The 21,697-nt window shown below is 38.1% G+C and overlaps 1 protein-coding gene across 2 annotated transcripts in view; it reads left to right on the top strand.

Annotated features, from left to right (window-relative positions):
- ITGB1 (integrin subunit beta 1) overlaps positions 1 to 21,697 on the top strand; it is a 41,568-nt gene that overhangs the window by 18,490 nt on the left and 1,381 nt on the right. Inside the window, exons 4-16 of one of the 2 annotated variants that reach the window (XM_065731465.1) lie at positions 1,299 to 1,521; positions 3,401 to 3,571; positions 3,837 to 4,075; positions 4,972 to 5,127; positions 6,304 to 6,399; positions 7,176 to 7,265; positions 8,162 to 8,302; positions 8,422 to 8,624; positions 10,361 to 10,599; positions 11,993 to 12,215; positions 13,105 to 13,337; positions 15,089 to 15,255; positions 15,963 to 16,043. In XM_065731465.1, the coding sequence (XP_065587537.1) occupies positions 1,299 to 1,521; positions 3,401 to 3,571; positions 3,837 to 4,075; positions 4,972 to 5,127; positions 6,304 to 6,399; positions 7,176 to 7,265; positions 8,162 to 8,302; positions 8,422 to 8,624; positions 10,361 to 10,599; positions 11,993 to 12,215; positions 13,105 to 13,337; positions 15,089 to 15,255; positions 15,963 to 16,037 (2,256 nt within the window). In that variant the 3' untranslated portion in view covers positions 16,038 to 16,043. The remainder of the gene's footprint in view (positions 1 to 1,298; positions 1,522 to 3,400; positions 3,572 to 3,836; positions 4,076 to 4,971; positions 5,128 to 6,303; positions 6,400 to 7,175; positions 7,266 to 8,161; positions 8,303 to 8,421; positions 8,625 to 10,360; positions 10,600 to 11,992; positions 12,216 to 13,104; positions 13,338 to 15,088; positions 15,256 to 15,962; positions 16,044 to 21,697) is intronic. The other variant, XM_065731466.1, reaches the window with a different exon arrangement.

The raw sequence follows: 21,697 nt of genomic DNA, 5'->3' as shown, positions 1-21,697 counted from the left end.
TTAAATAAATACTTAAAATGTATAGAGAAGTCTGTTTTCATCAATAGTAGTTTCCTGCAGCTCTTAATCGAATCTCTATTTATACTTAAAAATCCCGTTCCCTGATTATTCCAGTGTCCTGGTTTGAGCAGATCTTTTCACAATCTGTTTATTTTTCCTTTTCTAAGTGTTAAGCATGTGAAGACCTTACAGGCTGTGTCATAGCTATTTAAAATCATTCCAGCATGGAGTCTGTCTGGATATATTTAAATATAATCTTTCAGTGACATTAGAGTAAGAGGTAAATTAGGACAGACATAGGTGGAGTAGAGGAAGAAAGCTGAGGTTTGTTTTTGAAAGGAAGATGTTCACGTCTTCGAATGTTGGCAGACTTGCGGGTGGGTGGCTGGTTTGTGAAGATGATTTAATTACACTTGTTAAAGAGAAGAGGTATATTTTTCTGTTTCCTGCTATAAGATGATGCTGTGGATTTACTCACATGCAGTGCATGTTTACTATCCCTCCCATCAGTTTGTAAGCTTTAGATGTTTCTAGAAAACTGACCTGACTTTAAATTCAACCTTAGTTAGAATTATTGGAGGTGTTCATCAGCTTCTCATCAGGAGCTGACAAGCTGTAAGATGTATTTATTTACATGCATATTTTGAGGGGAGGGAAAATGAGATTGACTATCCTCAGTTAGAAACCGTATGTATTCATATTTCAGATTAGAGCTTTTTTGTATGTTTGAGGGAATGGTAATTTGTGCTCAGAGCAAGTCTGGGTGTGGTTTGGTTCAGAGGTTTTTCTTGTTGCTTTTTTTCTTTTTCTTGCTAACAGATCTTTCTTTTGGATTGAATTTCCTCAAAAAAAAAAATTGTGGAGTACTGAGATGCTCTTATATAATCACTAATTAGAGCCTTTAAAAAAAAGAGTTGAAGGGAGGATAGTTGGAAGGTAGGCTGTACGGGTAAGTTCACATAACTGTAGCTGAGTGAAGACGTGAGCTTTTCCCATCAGCTGTAACTTACTGAGTAGCTGATTTACAGAGATGCCCTGCTTCTGTCACAGATGACGCTGGAGATGTATCTATTTTCTTTCATCTTGCTGACATCTTTTACACAGATTAGTACACATAGATACAAACTCCTGGATTAAGCTACAGTCACTGATGTATTGAGTAAAATGTAAACAATTGTGTTTAATTATTCCTTTCTTTATAAGGATGGAACAATGGTTTAAAAAAAGAAAAGCATTGTGTGTAGAATCTAGCTGATTGCAGAGCTGCAAATGTAGTATTACTCATCCGTATTTTCTAGGACTTTTTGCAAGAAGGAGAACCAACATCTGCCCGATGCGATGACTTGGCAGCACTGAAGAGTAAAGGCTGCCCTGAGCAAGATATAGAAAATCCCAGAGGTAGCCAGCGGGTGCTTGAAAATAGAGAAGTAACAAATCGTAAGATAGGTGCTGCAGAGAAGCTGAAACCAGAGGCCATTACACAGATCCAGCCACAGAAATTAGTACTGCAACTAAGAGTCGGTAAGGATGGTTTCATTCCAACTTTTACATGATTTTTCTGCCACCACAACTGCATTTTCTGTGTTGAATATATAATTGTTTTGTTTCAGAAATGACTGTTGTTCAGATAACGTGAGTAATAGCAGAACTATTCAGGTTAACCCAAGGTGTTGAGGTACTTCAAATACTGACAGATTTTTATAAAAGATAAGGTCGTTTTTTATGACTGGTCCCAATATATCTTCTGAGAAAACTGATACAGATCATAAATATGTCAGTGTGGTTCAGCAGATGTATTGAAAAGATTAGATTCTTTTGTTTTCAGTAATATGCAGTTGATTTTCTGCAGTGCCACTTCTTGGAATGAATGTGGAGGATCACGCAAAAACCTAGAGAAGTTCTGAGGGCACATCCTATTCCTTGAAGTATTCCTGTTGTCCAAAGCCTGTGTGTCTGAGCTGAATGGTTCTGCAGTATGCAGCAAGGTTTTCAGTTTGCTGTGTAAAATAGGTTCCAGAAAAAGAGAACATTTTATTCAAATGGGGAGTGGGAAACAAATCCTGTAGTTCACACTGTGCTTGAACACTGTGGAGATTGTCGTTAACGGGAGTTCCTTGGTGCCTAAAAAATGTCCAAAAATGTTCCTAGATGTCCAAAAAATATCGCGTGTTTACCTGGAAAAGTAGGCTATGCATGCAGCTAGCTGCTTGTAGGAGGCTGCCATAATAAATGAAAGATGATCTGAGGCAGCTTAGCATAATGAGAAGGAAAGAACAGAAGTCCTTTTGCAGTTTTGGTGTTCTCTCTGTGTAGTTCTGGTTACCCTTTTAGCTTCAAGAGGCTAAGTAATCGTCACCCTGTTGACACAAGGGCGTTCAGCAGACACATGAGGGACCTGGGCAACAAAACCTAATGACCCAAGAGCTCCATGCTCAGTTTACAGGCACTTCTCTTAGTCACAAGTTCTCTGAGTAGAGACTATGCATACAGAGGGGGATGTTTGCTTTCTGTGCAGGCTCTTTCAAACAGTAGCTAAGGAAAACCTGAATTTTTCGTTTTGTCCTGTTTTTTAATTAAACATGCTGCATAGCTGCCAGATCCGTGTGTTCATCCCCTTTACCCATCCAATTTTCCTAATATTAAGCAAATATTTGCTAAGTATTGAGCAGATTTAATCAGCAGCAGAATCCCTATTTCACTTCAGTGACTAAAGGTTGGGTGGAAAAAAAGACTTTTAATTCCATTCCTTATTCCATATACAATAGGCAAGAGAATTCTTTTCCATTTAACTTGAGGACAATTCTGCACTGTCTTCCAACATCAGAGTAGGACATGTGCTTCTGCTGGCAAAGCTCAGGGTCTGGGCTTCCAACTGCAACAGACAGTAACAAATTATCTCACTGCTATTTCTACATTCTCAGTCTATACTTGATGTGGAGTAACTTTAAATATTCTATCCAGAACTGGTTTTTCTTTTTATAAACCTATTTCAACACTGTTTTTCCTGAACTAAACCTTTAGAATTCCTGCAGTCATCTTGGATGTAAATAGATGCAGAAAATTTGTGCTATCAGAGCTTACAAGAACCTTGTTAAAATTACTGCAAGCATCAAGATTTAAAATAGCAGTAGGAAAGGCTTGATTTTTTGTCAGGCTAGTGTCTTTGGTGGGGAGATAAAATGCCTTAGATGTGTGGTGTTGGGCATCTGAAAGAAATGCTCTGTGAATTTTTTTCAGTGTAATGTAATGTTAATCGTATCAATTAACAGAAGGAAAAAAATCACCATTAATTAGTTCAAAAGGTCCATCAATATCTCAAAGACATGACTTTAAAAGGCATTTTTCTTGCCAATGGTGGAATTTTTAATGGCTTCTGTTCGTTGTTTAATCTCTGAAACAGGGGAACCGCAAACGTTTTCATTAAAATTTAAGAGAGCTGAAGATTACCCCATTGACCTTTATTATCTTATGGACCTCTCCTACTCTATGAAAGATGACCTAGAGAACGTGAAAAGTCTTGGAACAGCTCTGATGCGTGAGATGGAAAAAATAACCTCGGATTTTCGAATTGGTGAGGAAGATTTGTTATTAAAATGTTTCCTTCCTGATGTTTTTCACATGACTACGTATGGAGAGTGACTTTTTAAAAACCAGCAGTATTGTGACAGAACAGAATCTATAGAGGAAAATGGAAAAGTAGAGGACAGAGAGGGGAGAAAGTAGAATGTAAACAAGTATGAGAAGCATCTGTAATGTCACATCAGCGGTAATGAATTTGCATTCTGTAAAGCATTCTACATTCTTCAGCTTACATAGTTTCTCTCATTCTTTCTTAGGATTTGGCTCTTTTGTGGAGAAAACCGTGATGCCATATATAAGTACAACACCAGCCAAACTCAGAAATCCTTGTACAGGTGACCAGAACTGTACGAGTCCATTTAGCTATAAGAATGTGCTCAGCCTTACTAGTGAAGGAAATAAGTTCAATGAACTTGTAGGTAAACAGCACATCTCTGGGAATTTGGACTCTCCTGAAGGTGGATTTGATGCAATAATGCAGGTTGCAGTTTGTGGGGTAAGCATGTATTGGTTTTATTAAAGTGGAATGTTCTAATTGTTCTCTGTCAGGTGAAATAAGCACTCAGGCTGTGTTATGGTTAAGAGGTGGCTGGCCTGATGTTTCAGTTTGTCCCACTTTCACTAGCAAGATAAGGTATGCTAGGCAGACGGCATGCACACAGGACTTGTTTTGCATAGATGTGTGGTGAATGAGTGAAAGCAGCACATGTGAAGCATGTGGTCACAGGTTGTGTTCACAGAAGACAAATGCATTCCAAAATTGATGTTTTTAAAGGCTTCTGTAAAAGAAAAGTAAAATTCTGCTCTCAAGTGTATGGAGCTCTGAATTGGCAATTATGCTCCAATTGTTTCAGTGCTATATGCTGCTTCTAGCTCAGGTTTTGGAGTAGCTTGATGAATGGTAATTTCTAATAGCTTTTTAGAAGTAGATCAAAACAAGACTGGTGTATGGTTTTGGAGTTCTTACCCAGATCACTGCAGCCTGCCGTGTTTCCGATGGGACGGACAGTTCTGTGCTCCCATGCAACATGAACTCCCCAAAAACCACATCCGAGGTTACTTTTTGTTGCTGTGTTGTTACACTGTTGATCAGTGGAGTCAGGACTTCCTGAAATGGTCCAGAACCTTGTTTTAAAGAGCGGAAAGAATGTTCATTACCTTTGGTGAATATCCTACAGCAAATATTTTAGAGCGCACGTTTAATTAAATAGGAGTGATCATAAGGTTTGAGTGAATTATATAATTTCCAGGATGATGCTTTTACTGTGTGGCTTCTCCTAAGTTTATGATGCACTCTGTTTTATTGAGCACTTACCTCTCCAGTGTTGGTCTGTATTTCTATAAAAGAGTGGTACAAAATACCCAAAGTGGTTGTTTTCTCTTTTTCTTAAGGACCAGATTGGATGGAGAAATGTCACAAGGCTTTTAGTGTTTTCCACAGATGCTGGATTTCACTTTGCAGGAGATGGTAAACTTGGTGGAATTGTTTTACCAAATGATGGGAAATGTCACCTGGAAAACAATATGTACACAATGAGCCACTATTACGTAAGTCTTTACTTTGTCTTCAGGGAAATAAATATTTTCTGGTGCTTAAACTTAAAAAAAGAATAATAATAATAATAAGTAAATTTTAAAAATTAAGTCAAATGTCATACTTTCAGAATGCTGTATCTTTTGAACTTTGCCCTTTGCCTCTATATTAATTCAAGTGACCTTTGCATGAGAAAAGCAAAATTGAAAGAATTAACATTCCTATAGTTGGAAAACTTCAGGAAATGTCAGCTTTCATTTGTGGAGGTTAATAACTCTGCTTGTTCACTGGTGAACTGTGATATTGGCTCTATCCTGTTCGTTACTGTTTGTGTTTAGAAGTATTTTTACTACTGCCTGGTTATACATAGCATCGTACTTAGCTTTGTTTTCTTTGGTACCCAAATAATGGAGTCACCTGTAATTAGTCTCTGTTCATGAGGGCTGTTTGGTTTTTTTTTATTATTATTATTATTGTATTGTATTTTGTTTTAAGTCTGTTAGGCATTTTGAATCATTTGAGTATGAGCTCTCACTGATTGAGTCTACTGCTACTAATTTTGCACTAATTTGTAATTGAAATTGTGTAGATTCCTAAGACTACTTGAAATCTCACAATACAAAATTTATGGTATGTAAGGTCAGCAGCATGGCCACTGGTTTATTGAGAGGTGGAGCAGAGGAAAGGTGAAAAGAAAAGCATTTACAGAATAAATGCAGTAAGCTTTGCAAAGTTTGCACATTCATGTATCCTTAAATTGAAGACTGTGTTTCTTCAATGGCAACTTAAAATTTATTCAGTTTTATTTAATATTTTCTTTATGAAGCAGTACTAAAAGTGGTTTGCATGGAGTTAAGTCAGGTTTTCACAAACATATGGAAAAATATTGAAGGTAACTTTGCAAGAGCATGGAAATCAGGATTTTGGAGTCAGGGAATATGACAGCTTTTTTGTTGTCCCTTCCAAAATCAACACTCTTCCTGGGGCATGTAGGGAGTTTTTTCAGCAGATACTAGTTTGCAGGGGTGGCTGTGATTTGGAGCTCTAAGATAAGCTGGTTAGGTGGAAGGCTTATGAATGTTTCTAAAACTATTTTGCGTTTAGAACATCAAAATATTAACAGTTATTTTCTACTGTGTATCATAACTTTGAATTGCTGTATTTATTTGTTTTATTTTTAATTTAAACAGGATTATCCCTCTATTGCTCATCTGGTACAGAAGCTTAGTGAGAACAATATTCAGACAATTTTTGCTGTTACTGAAGAGTTTCAGGCAGTTTATAAGGTAAGGAAATACAATGCATTCTCTGGTCTCTGAACTTCTTTCCCCTCAAGAGACGGGCAGCTGAGAGACTGGCTCAGATTTGGAATGAAGTCATTAAAGTTGCTTGATTTGAAATTAAAGAGGTATAGATGGAAATGATCACAGAACCAGTATTTTGCTATTCATGTTTTCTTATTAAGCTTTTCCCCTTCTCCCCACTTCTTCAAAGTGGTGCTGTGTGTACATCTAATTTCCAAGGAGAAAATGGATCTTGTACTTAAGACAAGAATCCTCCTTGACTCTATAAGTAAAAGGGAGTGGAGAACATATTTGCAATGCTACTTTTTATGAATGTTTTTACAGCAAAATAGCTTAGGAGAGCGTAGCCACTTCTGAGGGAACACATTTTGTTCATTGTGCTCTGTTTATATTCCCCATGGTTAAAATTAACTAGACTACTGCATATGATTATGAAATAGGAAATGACTGTGTGAAGGAGATGGATATTTTTTCTTCCTTTCAAATTTGAAGGGTTTTTTTTTCTACTGGAAATCATAAATTATATGCCTATCCCTAGAAGTGTGCTTCTTTTGTAAGATCATGAAGATCTTACAAATTTAAAGTGAAGAGAAAGGTGAATATTTGTTGATTCCAGCAGTGCTTAGTATGATCTCAAAAATTTGACACTTCAGTCTTATTTTTTGAAATAATACAGTATCACCACACACATTTACAGTGCAGTTTATAGTTGGATTGTTAGCAAGACTGTAATTTTCCTTTTACTTTCATATTTACAGGAACTGAAGAACCTCATACCAAAATCAGCGGTGGGAACATTGTCTTCGAACTCCAGCAATGTCATTCAGTTGATCATTGATGCATACAATGTGAGTTCAAATCTTGTTTGCATGGTATTTGTTTTCCTTGCTTCTAAGTTGTTATGAATTTTTCCAAGGTAGATTTTAAATTTTTCTACAAAAAAGGAGATTAGTGTTGTGAAGGATAAATATAAAACCACATAAGACATTCAGACACTGGCAATAGAGATCAGATGGCAACAAAAATTCACTGTTAAAGTTACTTGAAACAAAAATAGAAAGAAGTTATCATTGATTTTTTTCCCTTAAAAAAAAACAAACACACACAAACCTGTCTGTTTAGAGCCTTCAGGGTTTTTACCTCCCTTTCTTCCATATGGAAATGAAAAGGTTCACTTTGCACTCTCTTGACTCCAAGAAAAATGTTTCCATCAACATCAGTGGCTCCTGCATTTGGCCCCAGAATACTTCCCTCATAGCTGCGCTGTACCAGCGTTGCTGCACCATTCCCCCTTTTGGAGTTCATGGCACAGACATCTCCCAGTGCCCATGTGTTGGAGATCTAAGGTGTGAGAAGAGCCATGGCAGCCGTGAGCTGGGCTTTCTGGGCACCACAGCACTTCCCAGCCCCAAGAATGTCCTATTCTGCTGGGCACAGGCAGACTTCACATCATTTCCCTCTGCCCAAAGCACACGTGATGGAGAGCACTGTGCTTGGGTTCTGTTGTGTTCTGACCCAGAGACAACTCATGTTCCCCATGAGAGTCACTGGGCACAAGACCATCAGGACTGGGAGCAGGTCCCAGAGCCTCTTCTCGTTCTCCCATACACTGTGTATCCCAGTGTATAGGTGGCTCTGTGTCACTAGCAGGGTCAGAGAGATACCTTGTTCAGACTGTCCTGGATTTTTCCATCAAAGTGCTTTTGCAACTCTATTCTAAGTTAGCTAATAACTACTGGTTTAGTCCCTTTCTTCAGAGGTGATCCTGGAAAACAGTAAGCTACCAAAAGGAGTGACAATCAGTTACAAATCTTACTGCAAGAATGGAGTGAACGACACACAGGAAGATGGAAGAAAATGTTCCAACATTTCAATAGGAGATGAGGTAACTAACAATGGGCGTGCTACTCTCAGATTTCATTTGAAGTCTCTAATGCTTAGTGTTTTCTATTTAGTACAATGTTTCTTTTAATAATGTGGCTCTCTGTTAATTTTTGTTTGCAGGTTAAATTTGAGATTAATGTAACAGCAAATGAATGTCCAAAGAAAGGACAAAATGAAACAATTAAAATTAAACCATTGGGATTCACTGAAGAAGTGGAGATTAATCTCCAGTTCATCTGTGAATGTCTGTGTCAAGGCGAAGGAGAACCTAATAGCCCAGCCTGCCACGATGGAAACGGAACGTTCGAATGTGGTGCATGCAGGTACATGAACAGACAGATTATTTATTTTTCCTAAGGGGAAAATGAGCTATATTTTTGTTTCCTTAATTGAAGTTTGTTTAAGTTTAAAAATTTATGAGTGAAAGAACATGAGTTATTGTTTCAGACCTATTTATTTTAGGGCACTGTGACATATATCTACAAATAATCTGTGCTAGAAGTCATGCAACAGTATGAACCTAATATTAAGTGAGAATTAGAATTCGGCCTTGAGCCTATCCCTTTAAAGGATATAGGCATTAATGCTTTGTTTTTTCTTCCCACATTTAATTTTTAAAGTCCATGTGTATGGCAGGGAAAATTAATGATTACCTTGTGATATTTTTGCAAATATTCATACTGATTTAATTTTATCTTTCTCATGTAAAGTGCCGATTTCAAGAAACTCAGAAGCTTTCTACTATGTAATAGGAGCTCCTACCCACATTGGCACCACTTGTTTCAAAGAAGGGATGAGTAAAGAGAGCAACCTTTTATTCTGGATGACTTATCCCCCCTTGCTCTCTTTCCCATGCTTTGTAACTTTTGGGGGTCTTATTTCTTTCAGTTGCATACATCTGTAAATCTTTAGGAATATATATGATCATTTGTACAGTTATGCTTTTAGAACTTCCATTATTTCCCATTATGCTGGATTTTCTAGAGTTAAATGCCAGCAGGAGTGTAGTTGAATATCAACTTAGTAAGTTGAGGTTTAAGCCATTTTTTCCTAACCAACAGCAAAAATGAAATGCATTTCTTGTTGGAAACCCCTGAGACATGAATGGTAAGAGCAGAATGAAATTAAGTACTTCCCTAGGAAAACATGATCCAGGAGTTGAGGGAGCTGTACTGGTTCCTGCTCAGTTAACTGCACTTGAAATAAAAGTTATAAATCTTGTTCCTAAAACTTTGTGGATATATATTTAAAAATAATGAAAAAGTAAATTAACTTTTAGCTTATAGGACTTCGAGTATAGGGCAATCTTCCTGGTGAGGCTGATGACAGTAGCTAAGTTAGTGCTTAGTTCTGAGTATGAAGTAAGCTGAGGAATAAGCTACTTCAGATGATATGCAATAGAAAAACTGCGTCACTTTGCAGTTATTTTTTATGTTCTCTTTAAAAAATGGAAGCAGCTTCTCCCATTGTTTTCCATAGAAAGAGTTGTTAAACTTAGTATCGCTGTTACCGGTGTTCCCATGGTCTGTTGCTAAGTTAAAACCTCTACTTAAGAACCGTGTCTTGCTTCTGCAATAGCAGCAGTTTTGTGATGGAAGCATTATCTCTGATTGATATTTTGACAGCAGCTTCTCAGTAGCTGAACAAGAACTTCCATTTGTTCATCAGTGTTTTAACTTTGGTGATGAGAATGCTGAATCCCAGAGGTCCCAGCTGAATTTGCTGGTGCTCAGCAGCTCTGAAGATCAGCTGCTCTTCTGCCTAATTGCTGTTCTTGGGAAATTCTTTCGCTGAAAGTTGGCAGCTACATGGTGCAGTTATTGTCACTTAAAAGTAGTCATTGTTCTGTCACACTGGAGAACTAGACACTCTTAAAGGTCCCTTCCAACTTAAACCACTCTGTGATACAGCTGGAAATCCCTTTTGAAATTTAACTCAGAACATTCCTTGATGGAACCGTCACTTTTACTGCTGTTCCGTGTGCTATTTTTGCAGACTTTTTACTGTAAGAGATGTAATTAATTAGAATTACATTTTCAGTCATGTTCTCCCCCTGCAGATGTAATGAAGGACGTATCGGAAGACTTTGTGAATGTAGTACAGATGAAGTAAATAGTGAGGATATGGATGCTTACTGCAGGAGGGAGAACAGTACAGAAATATGCAGCAACAATGGAGAGTGCATTTGTGGACAGTGTGTATGCAAGAAAAGAGAAAACACCAACGAAGTGTATTCTGGCAAATACTGTGAATGTGATAACTTCAACTGTGATCGATCAAATGGTTTGATTTGTGGAGGTGAGAAATTACTTCAGACTTTTCTGTAAGAAAATTGGCCAATAGTTTACAAGTCTGTCAACCGTAGCCTGTAAAGTAGTTGTACGTAGCTTAAAAATACATCACTACGTCAGAAGAGAGGTAGTATTCAGCATTTCAGTGGCTGAAAGCACTTATATTAATGAAACATAGTCATGAACATAGAATGTGTTTATACACATTTCGTCTTCCTTGAATCACAGCTCTGAGAAGGACATAAACTGAATTTGAATTCTGCTGTTTATTACAGAATTACCCTCAGTTATTACAGTAAAGAATGCTGAGACAACTGTCCTGACACTATAAAGTTATACTGGCTCAGTGTAACCACTGCGTCAACAAAAAGAGATAATGACCTCAGCTTACTTGTAGTAGTGTTTGAATTGGTGCTTGACAAGATACCAGTGAGATGCTATCTTGAGACTATTCTGAAAGGTGAGTGAAGCTCAGAATGTGCAAGAGCCAGGGAGGCACTGTAAGTGCTTGAAACAAGACTCTAAATGGCAGTTAATTCTGAAATTAAAAGCAATTTAGAAAATCCTTTAGCACCTAAGGTCTAAATTAATGTTGATGCTCATATATTTGTCGTTTAACTTCTTCAGGCTCCTTGGTATATGCAAGTATTCAGTGGGCATATAACCACTTCTTCAATTTTGACTGTGATCCAAACGTAAAACAAAGAAGCCACTAAGCTTTAAGTGAATGAAGAGAAGAGCTGGTTTGCCTGATTTATCCAGAATACATCTGGTGCTCATCAGCTGTCCAAAGGATAGGAGCGATGGTGGTGTTGTCCTAAGATGTGTGGTGCCAGATGAGCACTGACCTAAATGCTTTATTTTCCACGAAGAAAGAGGGATGTAGCCATAGGTCTTTCCATCCATACTGCTCCTTTGGGGATGGAAGTTGCAGCAGCTGAATGAGGTTCCAGGGAGACAAAGGTCTTTAATTTTTCTGTGATATGAAGCCTAAGATCTAAAAAGATCTTAATATATTTAGTTAAAGATAGGTTCAGAGACAGTCGTGATCAGTGCATCTATGGAATTGTCAGCAGAAGCAATGCAGTGATGCCCTCTGCCCATGAGGTTTCGCTATCACATTATATTGTTCTTGATCAGCTGTCCCAAATCTTTTTATTTCGTTTATGAAAGGAAATCCAAATGTAGGAAATTGTGAGAAGGAGAGAAACCTCTGTAAGTAGAGTTTCAAGGAATTGTAATTCAAGGAATTACTTTGTAGCTCTTTTGGTTTGTTGGTGTCTTCCTTTTTTGCCCACTGGGGTTTTCTTTTCCCTGTGATGGCAAATATTTGTTTCTTAAAGTCATAAATGTGTTTAATGTTAGACTTCATTTCACTGAGCTATCTTTTCAATGCACAGGAAATGGAATTTGCAAATGCAGAGTGTGCGAGTGTTTCCCCAACTTCACCGGCAGTGCTTGTGACTGTTCTTTGGATACGACGCCGTGTATGGCAGCTAACGGACAGATCTGCAACGGAAGAGGAACGTGTGAATGTGGTACTTGTAATTGCACAGATCCCAAATTCCAAGGCCCCACGTGTGAAATGTGCCAGACTTGCCTTGGTGTCTGCGCAGAGCACAAGTGAGTAACCGGAACGCCAAATCCCAGTTTGTTTGTTTGGCTTTGTGATACGTGCTTATGCTGAACTTTGAAAGTGCGTAAGGTAAGCCTAGGTGTACACTTCTTCTGGACTAGCAAAAATTTCAGATGAGCCCTTTCTTAAGACTTCTTGTTTTATTTAAAATGTTTTTGCTTTCTTTTAAACCTATTGAAAGAATCCTATTGTATTATTATTTAATAGATCTTATTGATTATTCTTGACAGGCAAAAACTAAACCTTGATGTGTGAAGGCCAATGAAGTGTGCGTCCCTGTCTTAGGAAATCCAGGTTTTTGGAAGTGAAGGATTTTCTGTGCACAAAGTTTTGAAATAAGTTTATGATTAGTGGCTGTGCTGATTGCTGGCATTAAGGGTTCTCTCAGCTGCTGTACATCTCCTGAACAGTCTGCTTTTTTTTTTTTTGAGTGATGTATTCAGGGTGTCGCAAACCTCCTCACCCAGTTTGTCCTTTTTAACCCAGTATCTCAGACAGTATTTCATTGTAAGCCTTCTGTTCCTACACTAGCTTGTCTGAGAGTATTCATTTTCATGGAAATGTTGAAAAGGTTTGATATCATTCCTTTTAGACATTTAGTCCTTTTGGGTTGGTTGGTTGTTTTTTTTTCCCTCCCTATCCTTGAAGCTTGTGAGTCATTTAGTTAAATGGGAATTTGGTAAAGCAGGTTCTTGTTAATCTAAAGGCACGTGAACGTTCTGACAGGTAGAAAGTCATGTCTTTATTTTTCTCTGGTTTTTATGTCTTTGTTTGCTTTGTTTTGTCTTTTTCTCCTTTACAATTTCTTTACATTAAGTACTTGAAAGCTTTTGTGAACGTATGAGAGCATTGTTTCTGTACTATGTATTTCCACAGGGACTGTGTTCAGTGCAGAGCTTTCAATAAGGGAGAAAAAAAGGAAACGTGTTCTCAGGAATGTATGCATTTTAACATGACACGGGTAGAAAGTCGAGACAAATTGCCACAGCCTGGCCAGCCTGATCCACTGTCTCACTGCAAAGAAAAGGACGTTGATGACTGCTGGTTCTACTTCACATACTCTGTCAATTCAAATGGTGAAGCCAATGTCCATGTGGTAGAGACACCAGGTATGAACCGTAATGTTGCCTTCTCTTCCTCCACCTTAATTCTCACAGTTGTTGTGTACTACAAAGTAGCTCTGGGTGTTTTGCCTGAGGCGCATTCAGAAATAGTTCCTTGCCTGGGAGCTGTTGATATCTGGAATCAAAGTGGTGCTTTAAAAACCTAAGTCTCTCTAGATGTGTTTTTTCTAAGCTTTAGGCTGACAAGAACAAGTTTGTTTGTTCGTTTAAAAAAAAAAAAAGTCAGTCATATATAAGTTTGTTCTTCATACGTTTTGTAATTTTGTTTGGCCCCTGCGGGCGTGCATTACCTGTCCTGTAGCAAGTTGTAGATCGCTGAATTTTGCTTTCTGTGTTTTGATTGAGCTTATACTGCAGGTTAGAAGTAGTAGCATATGTGGATTTTTGTCATTTTTGATTTTTAACAAAAGGGAACCAGTCTTAACCCAAAGGGGAAAAGAAAACAGAACAAAACCCTCCGATTTTTATGTCTGATACAAAATATAGGCCTTATTTGTGTGTAGATACGCTTAGAACTCCTGAAGGAATTTTTAGATTGGATCACTTGAATTATCATCTCCACATCAATGGTTAAATTCTTCTCTGTGTTAAATAGCACTTCCAATTAAGAATGTTCTCTAGAAATGTAAACAAAGCATGTGGGAAGATCTTGAGCACCATCTTCTCTTAGGGCAAGTCAATACATGCCCCATGTGTATGCAGCCTGGCCTCTTCTTCACAGATAAATGTATGTTGCCATAGATAGGAGCAGAACCGAGCCTTGCAGCAGGAGGCACTGTGATTTTGTATGCTAGGAGCACTAGAGGAACAAGCTCTGTCTGGCAGAACTGAGTTAGGTGGAGCAGATGTTTATCCCTTTCTTGTTCCAAAAAATCCCTGCCCTGTCTCTTCCCACTTCTCTCACTCGTACAGCAGCATCTACCAGGATCAGGAGTCCACAGTTTGTGTGGAATCACTGCTCGTATGGACATAGGAGTAACAGGAGTTCTCTTTGCTTGTGATACCTTCAGTCAGTGCCTTGAACTCTTCAAGAGCCCTTCATCAGTTTGTGACTATGAAGAATTTTTCTTTAACTGGGTTATTTTTGTCTGTTAGTTGACTTAACACATTTTTCAACTACGTTCATTTATTTTGAACGTACACAATATTTTTATCCAAAGATTGTGGTTTTTTGCTTTTGTTTTGTTTGTTTTACCTTTGGCAGAGATCAGCTCCCAAGATGAGAAAATATCCTTAAAAAAATAAATAAATAAAAGTCCCATAGAAGTGTTAGTTGCTAAATATATAGAAATAAGTAATAGAAATAACCTGGGATAAAAATGAGGAAAACCCTTTGCTTCCAGCACTGTCCATAGAGGCTGCTGAATGACAAAACTAGGTGTTTGTCCCTCTAGCACCATCCTTGATTTAGAGCTCCTGCATGTTTAAAATACGACTAGTTATTTTATCCAAACGCTCCACGTGAACAGCTGAAGAGTTTAGCAGTGTGTTGACTTCATCATCAGGGTATTGATTCTTCTATTGCTAAGATTAAAGAAAAATTAAAAGGACAAAAATCTGGAATGTTCTGAAGGCGTACTGTTCCAAAACTTCTGTAATTAGACATGAAAGTAGTATTAGCATTTCTCTGATATTCCAAATAATGGCTTTGGTACAAAATAAACATTATAAAAGCATTGGATAGTCATTACCTTTACCATTTTGTGAAATCGTATTTCTCTTGTTTTCAACCCTAGAATGCCCCAGTGGCCCTGACATCATACCCATTGTAGCTGGCGTGGTTGCTGGAATTGTTCTTATTGGACTTGCACTGTTATTGATTTGGAAACTACTAATGATTATTCATGACAGAAGAGAATTTGCTAAATTTGAAAAAGAGAAGATGAATGCCAAGTGGGATACGGTAAGCTGGGAGGCTTTTATCTCTGTAAAAGCTATGGTAGTTGATGAGGAATAGGAGATTACTTGTGTTCGTGTGCCCTTCGTGTTTCAAATTCATTTCTCTGCAGGACAGGAATTTCTCCCAATTCCTCCTTTTTGTTTCAGATAGTTTTTCCATAGGGCAGGAATACAGAAATATCCTTATTTTAAGCTGACTCAAGAAAGGTGTGATTTGTTAGTAGTAACAAAACAACAACAACAAAAAGTCAACCTCTTCAAGAAGTACATCTTAACGTAGAAAAGTGAGTAGTAACTTCAGTTGGAATAAAATTTCAGAGAGAAATTGTGAAATAGTTCAGCGTGAGATTTCATTAACTGGTCACGAAACAGTGATTGCTACTGGTTTGCTGAAATCTTCTCAACCTCCTGACAACAGAAAAAATATGTAAGAAAAATAAGCCTTTGGTCCTTAGGCTTACGTATGCTTTGGGATTCTGCTCTGGGAAAATGTAGGCGTCTGCTGATTCCCATGGACGCTGGATGAGAGGAGTGTTTTAAAATTCTCTTAGGAAATCCTTTTATTTAAGAAAATGAATTAATTCTACACTGGAAAAATATTACTAACACCTTTTTTTACATATATATAGCATGATTTTTTCAGTGATACTTGAGAATGTTACTATTTTTTCCTGTTGAATTACTTGAAATTGACCATTTCTTTTACTTCAGCAAGAAAACCCAATATACAAGAGTCCTATTAACAATTTCAAGAATCCAAACTATGGACGTAAAGCTGGTCTCTAAGTCTCAGTTTGTATCTTCTTTCATTTTCTTCCTTTTTTTCCTTTGCATGTCACTTCAAACTCACAGTGTGTCACAGTCAGTTAATCACAGTTTGAGTCTTGCACAGTTTATCTACTGCTGCTTCGATTCTGGAGTTTGAAAGAATGCAACTTGAAAATCTAACTTGTTTTGACAGAAAGATTGCTTACTTACTAATGTCACTGGTACTGGCTTACAAAACTGTTCTACAGGTGATTTATTCTTACTTTAATGAAGTGCTTGTGGATAAATATGTGGGTATGTCATAGAACAGTAGTTAGGATTTAAGAAGCTCTCTGGATTGTGAAGAAAAATTTCAAGGAAGGATTTATTTTCTATACCCTCAAAGCAGCAGTCAGTTTGCTTAAAGCTGGTATGTGTTCAAACATAGTTTAGAGATTCCTAGGATATCCCAGCTAGTCGATATCACTGGATTTTCTTATTGGAATAACTCTGGAAGCATTCAGAATAGCCTTCTGGTGTGGGGTGGATTTTGGTTTTTTTTTTTTTTTTTTTTTTTGACTGCTTTGGCTTATCAAAGTTGAACTATCCCACATTCAAACTGTGAAATGCATATACTCTACTGCTTTGATATTTAAATTTGCAGTAATATGCAAAAGCAGTATCTGCTTTTGTAGCTCAGTCAGCTTTGAGCCCCCCCTTCGAAAAGCTCTTTCAAATAAGAGAAAAGATTGTTTTTGTCCCCTCCAGATGTATTTTGCCTCAGTTTCTGAGTCCTGCCTAAGCATTGTCAGAACCCCAAATTTCTGTTTGGAACTGCTAAATTCAGTTCTTTTTATACCCAGCAAGAAACAACAGCACCCTGAACACCGGGATGGTAACCCAGAAGTGACAGATATCCTATGTAGACTTTGCTATTGCACTTTAAGGGTTTTTCTCCTTCCCTGGGATGCCCAGTTGCTGGGGAAAGAGAAAGGGAGGATGAGCAGGGAAGTGGATGTCAAACAAGTATTGAGAGATAAGGAATATGGAAGATCTGAGTAAAGGAATGGAATAGGATCTGAGAAAGTAGGGAAGGCAGCACATCCCTTTAAATATCAAAGAGCTGTGTTCAGGAGCCAGTGGAAAAGAAGGATCAATCCTTATAAGTTTATTCCTTCTGCTATCTCCCTTTTTCAGCATTGCACTTAAAAGATTTTGTAAAGAGAAAATGAGGGGAAAAAATAGGAATTAAAAGTATTTTAAGTTCTTACCTGTGTTCACCATGACAGCATTTTCAAATATGTTGTCTAGCATTCTGAGTTCTACCCTGATAAATGTACTTTCCTTTTCTCTTTACAATCATTTCACTTCTCAGTGTGTACAAAATTGGTGGTAGAATATGTTTGTTTTGCTTGCCACAGCAGCCACATTCACCTTCTTTCCATTTTTTCTTCTCAGTCCTTATTTTGGAGGGGAAATTGAGTTCTTGCTCCTTTCTAACATTTCGTGCAATCCATCTGTTTGAGTCTCTGTTACCATCTTTTGTGCTGTTCACTGAATTGTGTATTTTCTGTTGCGTGCAGAACAGGCATGTAACAAACCACGTGGTATGTAACTTCCATTCTGCTCTCATTCTCTGCTCTGTGACTCTCCCAGGTTATGTTGTCCCCAGTGTTGCCATTTCTCCTCAAAATTTAGTTGTTGCTAAAAGCTTTCTTCTCTCTCCTTTGTTAACGGAAAGATTGAATTCTGCCTTTTTGTTTCACTCACTGTGAAGATTAAAATGAATATGACAGAGTGTGGGTCTTAAGTATGATTTTATCCCTGCTAGTATTCATAGAAATAGCTGAACTTTGGAGAGAGGGAGGCATCTTCAGTTTTATTGGGCACAGAATGTAGTGGCAGAACAGGTTGGCCTTAGGAAGAAAAAGGAGGAAATCCTCCTTTTCCCAATAACTGAGATTTTCTGAGGGTTTAAAATTGGCATTAAAAAAGTATTTTTATTTAATAGTATGCTAGTTGTTTTCTTCTACCAGTCACACTACCAGTGACCCCCACCTTCCCCCCCCATGCCATCTGCACTACCCCTCAGGCTTGGTCCTCTGATTCAGTTGCTGTATTTACAGACTGACAGATGTCTGTTTTCATTATTGTAAGTTAATGACTACCAGTAATGATATTGTAGAACATCATGGTGAATGATAGTAAAATGAGGACTAAAACAAATAAAAATACTTAGGAGAGCTGAAAGTAAAAAGAACCAGCTCTGGAGTGCTGTATTTGGGTGAGTTTCAGTATTCTGGGCAGCAGTTCCTTAGAGTGACTTAGGACTTGAATCCACTATAGAGGCAGGTACTCCAGGTGACTGTTGGAACAGTAAGTCCATGGAGAATAATCCTATGTAAAAAGCTCATCTTTATTCAACACCAGACTAAACTGTTTACCTCCAAACAGCCCAGTCTACTTAAAAATGAATACTTTTGTAAGAACATCACTGTTTTTCTCTGATAAAGGTACTTTTATAAATACCTCTATCTTTATTCCAATGTATTTCACTCTATTTTGCATATAGTTATTGTTTGTTGGTTTTTATTGTTCCATCTTGTTGCTGTTGCATAAGTGTGCACGTTGTTTTCATTTATAAGGGCTTATGCCAGAAGTGTTTTTCCTAACTTCGCATGCATAAATCAATGCATTTTCTGCATTGGCATAAAGGAAATGGGTTTACTTAAAGCAGTAGTATTTGTCTAAGCAAGTTTGGTATACCATATTGTAGTCACTGGTTACAAGCACTGAATGCTGCTAACCTCTGAAAGTTTGTACCGTGCCCCAGCTGTGAGAGAGCTGTGGTGGGGTGAGGGCTGTGTGGGTGTTGATTTACTACTTCCATCTTAATTTTAATGATAAGCTCCATTCACATCTCCCTAAGCCAGGGCTGAGATGCAGTGCCTGAGCACGGCTGGCAAGGCAGTGCTGTCAGTGCCTGTGTCACAGAAGCATTTGGGTGCCTCTCTTCTGGTAACAGGCAGCAGAGCCCCACAAGCTGCTCAGCTGAACAGATGGAAGGTTGGGCTGAACAGTTTTGGCTGCGCAGTCTGAATCTCCATTATTTGTAATGGGACCTTAGGCACTCAGCTGATACGGGGAGACACCTCATTAAGTGCCTTATACCGTGACCTAAATTTCTGAGAGTTCTTGCAAATATAATTGCAAGTACTCAGGAAGACAGTACAGCATTTCACTTTCTTAGTAACATCAGCCTTATGCTAAAGAAAGAGCACATACAGGTTATGTCATGCCTTCTATTGAAAAAGCATTATATTTACAGTCATATTTTGAAAAGTGCATTTTGAACCGATTCCAAATTCAAATTAATTATACAAACTGCACCCTGGAAACTTCTGAGTTTTACTGCTGATCTTTGGAGTGAGAACTGACTGAAGTTATCTCTCTTTTGGAAACAAAAAATGCAGGCGTACACCTCGCTGTATGTGCTGGGGGAGTTCTGCTTTGTGAGCTGTTGAGGGCGCAGTGTAACAAGTGCTATACCATGCCTTGCTGTTGGAAAGCTCTGTGTGTCATTTTCTAGTCTGTGTATGATACAGCCTGTTGAGCTTACAGATTTTCTCTGCGTTATGCATTTTACTGTTTTTGGGGGGGAGAAGTCTGTGTTAAAACTTATCTATGAAACAGTCAACATCCCGTTGCCAAGCATTTAGAGGCATAATGATGAAAGCCCTCAGCCCTCACGGTTGGATGCTTTTTTTTTCTCCAGTTTTATCTACGTGTTTCTGCTTTGAATAAACATATTCTGCAGAGGGTGTGCAGGAAATTTTGCCTTGATGATTTATCTGGCTGAGAGCTACCTGCAACACTGTACTTCTGTGATAAGAAATACTCAGCTCTCCATCTCTTTCCATGCTAGTAGATGATAGGTTTTTAACCAAGAGGGAATTGCCTGGGATCTAATGGAAGAGCCTTTTGCCATTATTGAATTTAGCATACGCTGGACGCCTAGTTGCAGCTTCATGTCAAACCAGATGATGCTGACTTCACTCTTGAGGAGAGTTGGCAGAGCATCTTGATTTAAGGGAAAAGATACTGTATAGCAGTCCAGTTTCTAGAGCTGAGAGATTAGGCTTGGTGACTCAGTCCTGGCAAGACTGGGTGTGTCTTTTTGTTCCTCGCACAAAGAGCCTGCTTTAACAAAAAGTACTCATAAGAGTTTATTGTCTGAGAGGAACTGTGGTAAAGGCAGAACCCCATCTAAATGGCCATCCCCTAGCAGCAGCCACTGCTATTTGGATGCACCAGTCAACTCAGTCAGCTTGTCCTTTACTATGTCTTGCACAAAGAAGGTAACAGAATTTCCCAGGAACAGATATAGACATTTCAAACCAAGTAGTTTTTTCCTTGCTTAGTCACCTTGTGGCACATCCTGTGGTATTTGTAGTTGATGTGTCAGGTTTGTGACCCTAGAAAGAAACAGACATGTCTCATCTCTATAAATCTCATACATTTATAGGGGTTTCAAGTTCTTTAAGAATAAAAGGATTATTCAAAGCAGCATCTTGTGGCAAGATACACCCCATTTTATGTATAAATATTAATCACTTGGTTTTTGACACTTTACAGAACACCTCCTATATGCCATCTGATCTCAAGTGCTGTGTGTAGAGCAATAAAAATCTACTTGAAATTCTGCTTTATTACAGCAATAAGTCTTCACCAGACACAGTTTGTTTCACACCCAAAGCCAGGCTATCAAAGATGAAAGGAAAAAAATGATATCCAGAGGTGGGGGGAGGAAGATTTCATTTGATTGATTTTAGGAAAACAAAAATTAACCTAAAATATTTTAAATGCTCTGTAATTTAATAGAGTAGAATTGGATTATGTTGTAATACGACATCTTAGTCGAGAGGAATTTCAAAGGGAGAGATACTGCCCTGCTGCTGATGAAGGCCAGATACGGTTCTGGCCAGAGCTGTACTTAGGCTGACATCTGCTCTGTACTGACCTTCCTCAGGAGTTGTTCATACATGCACAGAAGAGTTTCACATTGGTAAACAACATTCATTTAGCTTGAAGCTCACTTGCTAAGAGCACAGAACTGGAGGTCTAGGCTGTGTTGACAGAGTTCTTGCAATGGCCCTTCCCTTTAATAACATTCATCCCTTTGTTTAGAATTTGAGCTGTATATTCTAGATGTGCAAGGATGTGCCATAAATGGAGTAAGATATACTAAGATAAGGCAAAGGAAAATTAAAATAAGCTTATTTTAGAGATTTTCAAATGCCAGTAAGAGAGGTATTAGCACTTACAAGCATTTTTAATACCAGTAGAAATACTGTTTTTACTTTTACCTACAGGAATAAAAGAATTACAAGAGCTAATGTTCAACATTGAATATTGAATGTGTATTGTAAAGATGGTACAGGCCTTTCCTCTCTGCTTCTAGGATTAAATTATAATATGAAATAAGCTATTTAAACATTAAGTATAGTAGAATGTGGTCTGTGATTAGTCATAGTTTCAAATTGTTTGCAGTTCTGTTCTTTAAAAACCATAGTGGGCTGCAGGCCTGAACTGACTGCTCAGCCTGAGATAGGAGCGTATGAGGTTCAGTGGTAAAGGAAATCTGTGACTTGACCTGAGTAGGATCGTGCCCTAACGCTTTGCTTTGTTAGCTGAGCATG

This window comes from Cyrtonyx montezumae, unplaced genomic scaffold (genome assembly GCF_038088225.1).
Source record: "Cyrtonyx montezumae isolate F1298 unplaced genomic scaffold, pur_monq_1.0 scaffold_14, whole genome shotgun sequence".
NCBI lineage: Eukaryota > Metazoa > Chordata > Aves > Galliformes > Odontophoridae > Cyrtonyx > Cyrtonyx montezumae.
Note: the sequence above shows the minus strand (reverse complement) of the source record. Positions and strands in the feature narration are given on the sequence as shown.